At 40.6% G+C, this 12,728-nt stretch overlaps 1 protein-coding gene across 13 annotated transcripts in view; it reads right to left on the reverse strand.

The window, feature by feature from the left end:
* The window catches only part of ESR1 (estrogen receptor 1), a 447,068-nt gene that overhangs the window by 14,117 nt on the left and 420,223 nt on the right, over positions 1-12,728 (reverse strand). The window contains exon 7 of one of the 13 annotated variants that reach the window (XM_017957427.2): positions 9,383-10,509. Within the exon in view, the coding sequence (XP_017812916.1) occupies positions 10,427-10,509 (83 nt within the window). The 3' untranslated portion in view covers positions 9,383-10,426. 13 annotated transcript variants of the gene reach the window in all.

Raw genomic sequence — 12,728 nt, forward strand, 5'->3', positions numbered from 1 at the left:
ATCATCTCCAGGGTTTTTGTACATGCTTCCTGATAGCCTCTTATATGTTTTATTGTTTCTTTTTCCAATCCATCTTGTCTTCTCCACTGCTTATCCAAAGGATATAATCTCCAAGGCCTTGTTGAGTTATAGAGACTGACTGAATATTTGCCTTGAATGTAGTGGGATATTAAGATAGGATAAATGTTTCTATCCACTTTGGCTCTTTTTCATCTTATAACAAAGGGAATCACTTTGACAATACACTTATAATAAAGCCAGACTCATTTGCAAAATTATTTCTTCATATTTTATTCTTCTTTCACTTCCACAGTCTTTGAATTTTCTTGGCATGTGTTTTAGCCCATTTTCTGTTGTTTATAACAGAATACCTGAAACTGGGTAACTTACAAAGAAAAGGAATTCATTTCTTACAGTTGTGGAGGTTGGGAAGTCCTAGGCCAAGGGGACACCTTCGGTGAGGGCCTTCTTTCTGGTGGGGACTCTGCAGGATCCCGAGGTGGCTCCTATGGCAAGGGGGCTGAGTGTGCCAGTGCAGGTCTCTCTTCCTTCTCTTAGAAAGCTACCAGTCCCACTTCTGGGATATTCCTTGATCCACCAGCGCGTTATTCGGTGAATGGTTTCAACCACTCATGAGTGCAGAACCTTCACGAACCAATCATCTCGTAAAGGTCCTACTTCTCAATACTGCCACATTGGGGATTAAATTTCAACATGAGTTTTGGAAGGGACAAGTATTTAGACCACACAGTAGCATATTTTTACTAATCGATTTATTTATTTTTTCTCCTTTTATCATACACAAATAGATTGGTTAGTTTTTAGTTTTCTCAATCTGGTGTCCATCTCTTTTTCTGCTTTTTCATATGCCTGTACTTCTCGTATAAAAAGCCTCTGATCGTCTTCTCATATCCAAACATTCATTATAAGTATATATAAGCATTTTATTACTGTATTATGTTTCCTACTTTAGTCAAGCTTGGGCATCTGCATTGAAATATATATCATTTTATTTTGGTATAGTTTAATATTATTTCTCCTTTATATGATGGTTATAAAATACATTAAATTTTTAATTATATGTACAGATAAATTATTACCTAGTTGTTTCATTTAAAAGTAGTCAAAGGAATATGTATATTTTCTTAGACTGGTAGTTTGTTACTGGCAATTGAAGGAGATTTTTCTCTTAAGGTTTGTGAATCTCAAACTTGGCTGTCTCTCCGAATCTCCTGTGGAGTTTTACAAGATGCAGCTGTCAGGTTCCATCAAAACCTCATGATTGGAAGCTGAGGGTGGAGCCCTGATATCTGTGCTTTTAAAAAAACTCTCCATTAACAGCCAGGATGATGAATCACAAGACTATCTTAGCTTCTTTGTATTGTGGCTACTAAAATGTAAAATCTTGAAAACATGGACTGTATCTTTGTTTTGTGAAAAGAGCCCTATCACGATGCTACGATGACTTTAAGAGGATGACTTCTCCATGGATATCCTTGCTCCTCCATGCCTGTTCTTCCTTTCTGCCTGGACTGGTTATAATGGAGATAACTCTTAGGATGACCTTGGAAGCCACCCATTCATGATGGCAGAGCCCTCAACAGCCTGACTCCCTGAGTGACCACATCAGAGAGGGTTATGATACTAACCTGTTCATGGACCCAGCATTGTTAAGTAAACAAGAAATAAACTTCTAGGTGTTTGAGCCATTATACATTTTGTAGCCTATTTGTTACAGTAGGTGTCCTACTCTGATGCAAGATGAGAAGTATTTTATGACTTACTGATGGGAAAGTGAATACATTTGTGAAAAGAGGAATAAAGCCAGAGGAATGTTTTGTATGCCTCTTTTTGTTGCCATTTCCTACATTCTTAAGGCTTTAGGTTGCAAAGTTTACTTAGAAATCATTCTATTCCCTAATACCAATACTGCCACACTTCGTTATGGAAACCACAGTCTAAATTCTAGAACCAGCTAGACATCCCCCATCATGCCATCCATTCATTATGAATACTAACATACTTCATAGCAACCAATTTGTTCAAAGAACTAAGGGGCAAGCCTAAGACACTTGAATGTCTAGTTTGTTATGATTTAAAGCCCTCAACATTACTAAAGACTTCAAAGAGATTGCTCTATGGCGTAGAGGAACTAACTTCTCATTATGTGAATTGAATAAAGAGATTACTGCTTTGGGAAATATTTGTTCATAGATAGGAAACTTCCATCCTTCTACTGATGTGTAATGTTTACCTGAAAGGTGAAGAGCATGCTCATAACCCAATCCTTGAGCAAATGTGTATTGTTAGACTAGTGTGTATAAGACCATACACTTATCGAAGTCCTCTCTAAGAGGTCTCAAAGGGAGATGACAGTGAAGATGAGTGTTTTTGCCGGAACCCAGCAAGGGAACATGGCAGTCCTGTTCATTTGGTATTGCTATATACCCACTTGGCACAGATACTACATAACCAACCATATGCCTCTGATTCAGTGACATTTTTCAACTTGTATAATTTTTTATTGAAATCTACTAGATGTTCTAGAAAGTAAATACTTGGTGTATCAACACATTCACAGTGAAACTGATGAACTGATTCAGTTGACTTGAGAAAAAAAATCTTAAATGTGCACTTTTGAAAAAGAATTTAATATCTCATTTTTAAATATAAAGTCCTAGTTTTTAATTTTTATAAGAAACATTATATTTATTTAAATATTTAAGTATTAATTATTAATAATAAAATAAATATTAATTATTTAAATAAATATTAAATATTTATTTAAATAAATTTTGTAATAAATATTATAGCCTTTGTAATAAAATATTATAGCCTTATACCTTTTAGGACAAAGCCATTACGTATCTATATTTTCCTTAGGAGCCTTCTTTTCATTAGTTGTATCTGTAATGTATTTTTAAACAGCCAGGGTTCTGGATTTTGTACTCCACAGTCACTTACTATCTTTCCAAGGTCAGAAAAGATGCCCTAAAGACACACTTGGAAAATGCACAGTCCATCTATTGCAGAGGAGTTTGCAGAACGTTCCATGTGGAACTTCTGGTCCCACTGGGATGACCTGGTCTCAGAGGCTTTGAGGGTTTCCTTTTTTCCCAGAAAAGGCAGACCAAAACATCCTGGATATATTTGTTTCCCTGGATCCCACCCTTTCTTGCCTGGTATTTCAGTAATAACTAAGCCACAACGCAGAGCAGGAAGCTGCTCTTACACACTGGGGAAGATCGTGTTTTCCAAGGATGACCACACCAGTATCTCCTATCCACAAGTTTTTCTACAAGGTGTTCTTGGCACCCTTCCCATGGAGATATGGGATCTGGGCCCTCTCCCTTGAAACTGAGTGGACTCATGACTCACTTCTAATCAATAGAATGGGCTGGAAGTGACACATTACCACTTCTAAGTGCATGTCATAGAAGGCTATGAAACTTTTGTTTTGTCAGCTGGGACAGTTGCTTCTGGAGCCCTTGCCACTTTGTGAGAGGTCTAGTGTCCCATGCTGTGATATCAGACAGGTCTCCCATTTGACAGGTCCAGTTGATGTCCCAGCCAACAGCCAATATCAATTGCTAGCCTATGAATAAAGATACCTCAAGGTGGCTCCAGCCCGTAACTCTCAAATTACCCCTGGTTGACAACTCTCCCCATCTAAGACTTCAGACATTGTGAACATGAGACAAGCCATTCCCTCTGTGTCTTATCCAAATTTATGATCTATAGAGTCCAAACATTTTTTTTCTAGCTGTTAAATTTAGCAGTCAGCAGCAGTAACCAGAACACGCCTGGACATCTTTTTTTCTTTTTCTTTTTTATTTTTTTTAGAAAGAGAGACAGGGTCTTGCTCTCTCACCCAGGCTGGAGTGCAGTGGTGCAATCATGGCTCACTGCAGCCTCAAACTCCTGCGCTCAACCAATCCTCCCGCCTCAGCCTCTCAAGTAACTGGGTCTATAGGCACAAACCACAATGCCCAGCTATACCTAGACATCTATGCCAGATGCTTCAGGAGGAAAGTGATCCAGAAGAGGAAGATAGGAGATTTCACTCCTGACCTGATACACTAAGAGGTGGAATAGAATTTCAATGCTTCCTGCCCCATGTTATAAACTCTGCCTACCAATGCCCTGACCTAGCCCTCATCCATGCAGTGATAAGGGCTTCGGTGCATCCTATGAAGTGTGAAGTTAGTGGTTTTCATAGGAGACCTTTAGCCTAATCACCACCAAGGTGATTATCAAAACACATGGATCATCCCCTAACTGGTAACCCAAAAGATCTGTACTCCGGTTTCTTACCACGGAATAAATGACTTCGAGTTGTCAGTTGCACAGTCCTTGCCAAAGTCCTACTTGTAAGAAATAGACTTTGTAGAACTTTGTCTGAAAAGGAATTTTTATGTTGAATAACTGGTCTATTTTTTTTTAATTAAAAGCCTGTGAACCTTATAATAAAATGTGTTCTTTTTGCTTTGGCCAGGCAAAGGAAATTTACAGCCAAACTTGCAGTCCATCCTGGGAACTGTAAAGATATACTTCTGTGTGTGTGTATCATTTTCACGCTGCTGATAAAGACATACCTGAGACTGGGAAGAAAAAGAGGTGTCATTGGACTTACAGTTCTAAGGCTGGGAAGGCCTTAGAATCATGGTGGGAGGTGAAAGGCACTTTTTTTTCTTTTTATTATACTTTAAGTTCTAGGGTACATGTGCACAATGTGCAGGTTTGTTACATAGGTATACACGTGCCATGCTGGTTTGCTGCACCCATCAACTTGTCATTTACATTAGGTATTTCTCCTAATGCTATCCCTCCTCCACTCCCCCAACCCCCTGACAAGCCCCAGTATGTGATATTCCTCGCCCTGTGTCCATGTGTTCTCACTGTTCAACTCCCACCTATGAGTGAGAACATGTGGTGTTTGGTTTTATGTCCTTGTGATAGTTTGCTTAGAACGATGGTTTCCAGCTTCATCCACGTCCCTGCAAAGGACATGAACTCATCCTTTTTTATTGGCTGCATAGTATTCCATGGTGTATATGTGCCACGTTTTCTTAATCCAGTCTGTCATTGATGGACATTTGGGTTGGTTCCAAGTCTTTGCTATTGTAAATAGTGCTGCAATAAGCATACATGTGCATGTGTCTTTATAGTAGCATGATTTATAATCCTTTGGGTATATACCCACTAATGAGATCGCTGGGTCAAATGGTATTTCTAGTTCTAGATCCTTGAGGAATTGCCACACTGTCTTCCACAATGGTTGAACTAATTTACACTCCCACCAACAGTGTAGAGGCATTCCTATTTCTCCACATCCTCTCCAGCATCTGTTGTTTGCTGACTTTTTAATGATTGCCATTCTAACTGGCATGAGATGGTATCTCATTGTGGTTTTGATTTGCATTTCTCTGATGACCAGTGATGATGAGTATTTTTTCATATGTCTGTTGGCTGCATAAATGTCTTGAGAAGTGTCTGTTCATATCCTTTGCCCACTTTTTTGATGAATTTGGTTTTTTCCTGTAAATTTGTTTAAGTTTTTTGTAGATTCTACAAAGATATTACCCCTTTGTCAGATGGGTGGATTGCAAAAATTTTCTCCCATTCTGTAGGTTGCCTGTTCACTCTGATGATAGTTTCCTTTGCTGTGCAGAAGCTCTTTAGTTTAATTAGATCCAATTTGTCTATTTTGGCTTTTGTTGCCGTTGCTTTTGGTGTTTTAGTCATGAAGTCTTTGCCCATGCCTATATCCTGAATGGTATTGTATAGGTTTTCTTCTATGTGTTAGGTCTTACATTTAAGCCTCTAGTCCTTCTTGAGTGAATTTTTGTATACAGTGTAAGGAAGGAATCCAGTTTCAGCTTTCTACATATGGCTAGCCAGTTTTCCCAGCACCATTTATTAAATAGGGAATCCTTTTCCCATTGCTTGTTTTTGTCAGGTTTGCCAAAGATCAGATGTGTGGTGTTATTTCTGAGGCCTCTGTTCTGTTCCATTGGTCTATATATCTGTTTTGGTACCAGTAGCATGCTGTTTTCGTTACTGTAGCCTTGTAGTATAGTTTGAAGTCAGGTAACGTGATGCCTCCAGCTTTGTTCTTTTTGCTTAGGATTGTCTTGGCTTTGCAGGCTGTTTTTTGGTTTCATGTGAACTTTAGTTTTTTTCAAGTCTGTGAAGAAAGTCAGTGGTAGCTTGATGGGGATAGCATTGAATCTATAAATTACTTTGGGCAGTATGACCATTTTCACAATATTGATTCTTCCTATCCATGAGCATGGAATGTTTTTCCATTTGTTTGTGTCCTCTTTTATTTTGTTGAGCAGTGGTTTGTAGTTCTCCTTGAAGAGGTCCTTCACATCCCTTGTAAGTTGGATTCCTAGGTATTTTATTCTCTTTGTAGTAATTGTGAATGGGAGTTCACTCATGATTTGGCTCTCTGTTTGTCTATTATTGGTGTACAGGAATGCCTGTGATTTTTGCACATTGATTTTGTATCCTTAGACTTTGCTGAAGTTGCTTATCAACTTAAGGAGATTTTGGGCTGAGACGATGGGGTTTTCTAAATATACAATCGTGTCATCTGCAAACAGAGACAATTTGACTTCCTCTTTTCCTAATTGAATATCCTTTATTTCTTTCTCTTGCCTGATTGCCCTAGCCAGAACTTCCAACACTATGTTGAATAGGAGTGGTGAGAGAGGGCGTTCTTATCCTGTGCTGGTTTTCAAAGGGAATGTTTCCAATTTTTGCCCATTCAGTATGATATTGGCTGTGGGTTTGTCATAAATAGCTCTTACTGTTTTGAGTTACGTTCCATCAATACCTAGTTTATTGAGAGTTTTAAGCATGAAGGCTCTTGGATTTTGTCAAAGGCCTTTTCTGCATCTATTGACATAATCATGTGTTTTGGTTCTGTTTATGTGATGGATTACGTTTATTTATTTGCATATATTGAACCAGCCTTGCATCCCAGGGATGAAGCTGACTTGGTTTTGGTGGATAAGCTTTTTGATGTGCTGTTGGGTTTGGTTTGCCAGTATTTTATTGAGGATTTTCACATGGATGTTCCTCAGGGATATTAGCCTAAAATTCTCTTTTTTGTTGTGTCTCTGCCAGGTTTTGGTATCCGGATGATGCTGGCCTCATAAAATGAGTTGGGGAGGATTCCCTCTTTTTCTATTGATTGGAATAGTTTCAGAAGGAATGGTACCAGCTCCTCTTTGTACCTCTGGTAGAATTCGGCTATGAATCTCTCTGGTCCTGGACATTTTTGGTTGGTAGGCTATTAATTATTGCCTCAATTTCAGAACCTGTTATTGGTCTATTCAGAGATTCAACTTCTTCCTGGTTGGGTCTTGGGAGGGTGTATGTGTCCAGGAATTTATCCATTTCTTCTAGATTTTCCAGTTTATTTGCATAGAGGAGTTTATAGTATTCTCTGATGGTAGTTTGTATTTCTGTGGGATCGGTGGTGATATCCCCTTTATCATTTTTTATTGCGTCTATTTGATTCTTCTGTCTTTTCTTCTTTATTAGTCTTGCTAGCGGTCTATCAATTTTGTTGATCTTTTCAAAAAACCAGCTCCTAGATTCATTGATTTTTTGAAGGGTTTTTTGTGTCTCTATTTCCTTCAGTTCTGCTCTGATCTTAGTTATTTCTTGCCTTCTGCTTGCTTTTGAATTTGTTTGCTCTTGCTTCTCTAGTTCTTTTAATTGTGATGTTAGGGTGTCAATTTTAGATCTTTCCTGCTTTCTCTTGTGGGCATTTAGTGCTATACGTTTCCCTCTACACACTGCTTTAAATGTGTCCCAGAAATTCTGGTACATTGTGTCTTTGTTCTCATTGGTTTCAAAGAACATCTTTATTTCTGCCTTCATTTCATTGTGTACCCAGTAGTCATTCAGGAGCAGGTTGTTCAGTTGCCGTGTAGTTGTATGGATTTGAGTGAATTTCTTAATTCTGAGTTCTAATTTGATTGCCCTGTGGTCTGAGAGACAGTTTGTTGTGACTTCTGTTCTTTTGCATTTGCTGACGACTGTTTTACTTTCAATTATGTGGTCAGTTTTAAAATAAGTGTGATGTGGTCCTGAGAAGAATGTATATTCTGTTGATTAGGGTGTAGAGTTCTGTAGATGTCTATTAGGTCTACTTGGTCCAGAGCTGAGTTCAAGTCCTGGATATCCTTGTTAACCTTCTGTCTTGTTGATCTGTTTAATATTGACAGTGGGGTTTTGAAGTCTCCCATTATTATTATGTGGGAGTCTGTCTCTTTGTAGATCTCTAAGGACTTGCTGTATGAATCTGGGTGCTCCTGTACTGGGTGCATATATATTTAGGGTAGTTAGCTCTTCTTGTTGAATTGATTTCTTTACCATTATGTAGTGGCTGTCTTTGTCTCTTTTGATCTTTGTTGGTTTAAATGCTGTTTTATCAGAGACTAGGATTGCAACCCCTGCTTTTTTTTTTTTTTTTCTTTTTGCTTTCCATTTGCTTGGTAGATCTTCCTTCATCCCTTTATTTTGATCCTATGTGCATGTGAGATGGGTCTCCCGAATACAGCGCACCAAAGGGTCTTGACTCTTTATCCAATTTGCCAGTCTGTGTCTTTTAATTGGAGCATTTAGCCCATTTACATTTAAGGTTAATATTGTTGTGTTTGAATCTGATCCTGTCATTTTTATGTCAGCTGGCTATTTTGCCCATTAATTGATGCAGTTTCTTCATAGCATCGATGGTCTTTACAATTTGGCATATTCTTGCAGTGGCTGGGTACCAGTTGTTCCTTTCCATGTTTAGTGCTTCCTTCAGGAGCTCCTGTAAGGCAGGCCTGGTGGTGACACAATCTCTCAGCATTTGCTTGTCTGTAAAGGGTTCTATTTCTCCTTCACTTATGACGCTTAGCTTGGCTGGATATAAGATTCTGGGTTGAAAATTCTTTTTTATAAGATTTTTTAAGAATGTTGAATATTGGCCCCCACTCTCTTCTGGTTTGTAGGGTTTCTGCTGAGAGATCCCCTGTTAGTCTGATGGGCTTCCCTTTGTGGGTAACCTGACCCTTCTCTCTGGCTGCCCTTAACGTCTTTTTGCTTCATTTCAAACTTGTTTAATCTGAAAATTATGTGTCTTGGGGTTGCTCTTCTTGAGGAGTATCTTTGTGGTGTTCTCTGTATTTCCTGAATTTGAATGTTGGCCTGCCTTGCTAGGTTAGGGAAGTTATCCTGGATAATATCCTGAAGAGTGTTTTCTAACTTGGTTCCATTCTCCCCATCACTTTCCAGTACACCAATCAAACATGTATTTGGTTTCTTCACATAGTCCCATATTTCTTGGAGGCTTTGTTCATTTCTTTTCATTCTTTTTTTTCTCTCATCTTGTCTTCTCACTTTATTTCATTAATTTGATTTTCAACCACTGATATCCTTTCTTCCACTTGATCAAATCAGCTATTGAAGTTTGTGCATATGTCACAAAGTTCTCATGCTGTGGTTTTCAGCTCCATCAAGTCATTTAAGGTCTTCTCTACACTGTTTATTCTAGTTAGACTTTCATATATCCTTTTTTTCAAGGTTTTTAGCCTCCTTATGATGTGTTAGAACATGCTCCTTTAGCTTGGAGAAGTTCGTTATTACCGACCTTCTGAAGCCTACTTCTGTCAACTCACCAAAGTCATTCTCCATCCAGTTTTGTTCCCTTGCTGGTGAGGAGCTGCGATCCTTTGGAGGAGAAGAGGCACTCTGGTTTTTGGAATTTTCTGCTTTTCTGCTCTGGTTTCTCCCCATCTTTGTGGTTTTATCCACCTTTGATCTTTGATGTTGGTGACCTACAGATGGGGTTTTGGTGTGGATGTTCTTATTGTTGATGTTGATGCTCTTCCTTTCTGTTTATTAGTTTTCCTTCTAACAGTCAGGCCCCTCAGCTGCAGGTCTGTTGGAGTTTGCTGGAGGTCCACTCCAGACCCTGTTTGCCTGGGTATCACCTGTGGAGGCTGCAGAACAACAAATATTGCTGCCTGATCCTTCCTCTGGAAGCTTCGTCCCAGAGGGGCACCTGCCTGTTTGAGGTGTCTCCCAGTCAGGCTACATGGGGGTCAGGGACCTGCTTGAGGAGGCAGTCTCTCAGTTCTCAAAGCTCGAACACTGTGCTGAGAGAACTACTGCTCTTTTCAGAGCTGTCAGACAGGGATGTTTAAGTCTGCAGAAGCTGTCTGCTGCCTTTTGTTCTGCTATGTGCTGCCCCCAGAGGTGGAATCTAGAGAGGCAGTAGGCCTTGCTGAGCTGCGGTGGGCTCTGCCCAGTTCGAGCTTCCCCACTGCTTTGTTTACACGATGAGCTACTCAAGCCTCAGCAATGACAGACGCCCCTTCCCCCATCAAGCAGTAGCATTGCAGGTTGATCTCAGACTGCTGCGCTAGCAGTGAGCAAGGCTCCATGGGCGTGGGACCCACTGAGCCAAGCAAAGGAGGGTATCTCCTGGTCTTCCAGTTGCCAAGACTGTGGGGAAAAGTGCAGTATTTGGTCAGGAGTGTACTGTTTCTCCAGGTACAGTCTGTCATGGTTTCCCGTGGCTAAGAAAGGAAAATCCCCTGACCTCTTGCACTTTGTGGGTGAGGCGACACCCTGCCCTGCTTTGGCTCACTCTCTGTGAGCTGCACCCACTTTCCAACCAGTCCCAGTGAGATGAACCAGGTGCCTCAGTTGGAAATGCAGAAATCACCTGCCCTCTGCTTCAATCTCACTGGGAGCTGCAGACTGGAGCTATTCCTATATGGCCATCTTGGAAGTGACCAAAAGATTGGTTTTTAAATGGAAAAAAATATGTTTTCCTGACAGAGTATAAAAGCGCATCTAACCCACTGCAAAGAGAGGTCTTATGAAATTCAAGGGGTGTACCACGGCTTTCTGTGAAAAGAAAGGCCGTCTTGGTCAAAGTAAACATAGGCACTTGCAGTCCATATTGTCAGAAGAAGTACAGCCTGCAGGTCCAGCAAGGATACTTCTTCCCTATGCTTGTGAAAGGCACTTCTTACATGGCAGCAGCAAGAGAAAATGAGGAAGATGCAAAAGTAGAAACTGATAAAACCATCAGATCTCATGAGACTTACTACCACAAGATAGGGAAAACTGGCCTCATGATTCAAATTGTTTCCCACCAGGTCCCTCTCACAACACTTAGGAATTATGAGAGTATAATTCAAGATGAGATTTGGGTGGGGACACAGAGCCAAACCATAACATTCCACCCCTGGCCCCTCCAAATCTCATGTCCTCACATTTCAAAAGCAATCATGCCTTCCCAACAGTCCCCCAAAGTCTTCATGCATTTCAGAATTAATCAAAGTCCACAGTCCAAAGTCTTGTCTGAGACAAGGCAAGTCCCTTCTGCCTATGAGCCTGTAAAATCAAAAGCAAGCTAGTTACTTCTTAGATACAATGGGGGTTTAGGCATTGGGTAAATACAGCGGTTCCAAACGGGAGAAATTGGCCAAAACAAAGGGGCTACAGGGCCCATGCAAGTCTAAAATCCACCAGGGCAGTCAAATTCTAAAGCTTCAAAATATCTCCTTTGACTGAATGTCTCACATCCAGGTCATGCTGATGCAAGAGGTAGGTTCCCATAGTCTTGGGCAGCTCCAAACCTGTGGCTTTATAGGGTATAACCAACACCACCTCCAACCATGACGGCTTTCACAGGCTGGTATTGAGTGTCTGTGGCTTTTCCAGTCACATGGTGCAAGCTGTCAGTGGATCTACCATTCTGGGGTCTGGAGGACAGTGGTCCTCCTCTCACAACTCCACTAGGCAGTGCCCTAGTGGGGACTCTGTGTGGGGGTTCCAACCCCACATTTCCCTTCCTCATTGCCCTAGCAAAGGTTCTCCATGAGGGCCCCATCCCTGCAGCAAATGTTTGCCTGGGTATCCAGGCATTTCCATACATCTTCTGAAATCTAAGTGGAGGTTCCCAAACCTAAATTCTTGACTTCTGTGTACCCACAGGCTCAACACCACATGAAAACTGCCAAGGTTTGGGGCTTGCACCCTCTGAAACCATAGGCTGAGCTGTACCTTAGCCTCTTTTAGCAACAGCTGGAGTGGCTAAGATGCAGGACACCATGTTCCTAGGCTGTACACAGCATGGGGACCCTGGGACCAGCCAACAAAATTGTTTCTTTTCCTCGTAGGCTTCTGGGTCTGTGATGGGAGGGGCATCCATGAAGACCTATGACATGCTCTGGAGACATTTTCCCCATTGTCTTGGGGATTAACATTGGCTCCTTGTTACTTATGCAAATTTCTGCAGCCAGCTTGAATTTCTTCTCAAAAAAATGGGTTTTTCTTTTCTACTGCATCATCAGTCTGCAAATTTTTTGAACTTTTATGCTGCTTCCCTTTTAAAACAGAATGCTTTTAACAACACCCAAGTCACCTTTTGAATGTTTTGCTGCTTAGAAATTTCTTTTGCCAGATACCCCAAATCATTTCTCTCAAGTTCAAAGTTCCACAAATCTCCAGGGGAGGAGCAAAATGCCATTAGTCTCTTTGCTAAGACATAACAAGAGTCACCTTTGCTCCACTTCCCAACAATTTCTTCATCTCCATCTGAGACCACCTCAGCCTGGACCTTATTGTTCATATCATTATCAGCATTCTTCTCAAGGTCATTCAACAAGTCTCTAGGAGGTTCCAAACTTTCCCACATTTTCCTGTCTTCT

The sequence above is a fragment of the Papio anubis genome, chromosome 6 (assembly GCF_008728515.1).
Source record: "Papio anubis isolate 15944 chromosome 6, Panubis1.0, whole genome shotgun sequence".
NCBI lineage: Eukaryota > Metazoa > Chordata > Mammalia > Primates > Cercopithecidae > Papio > Papio anubis.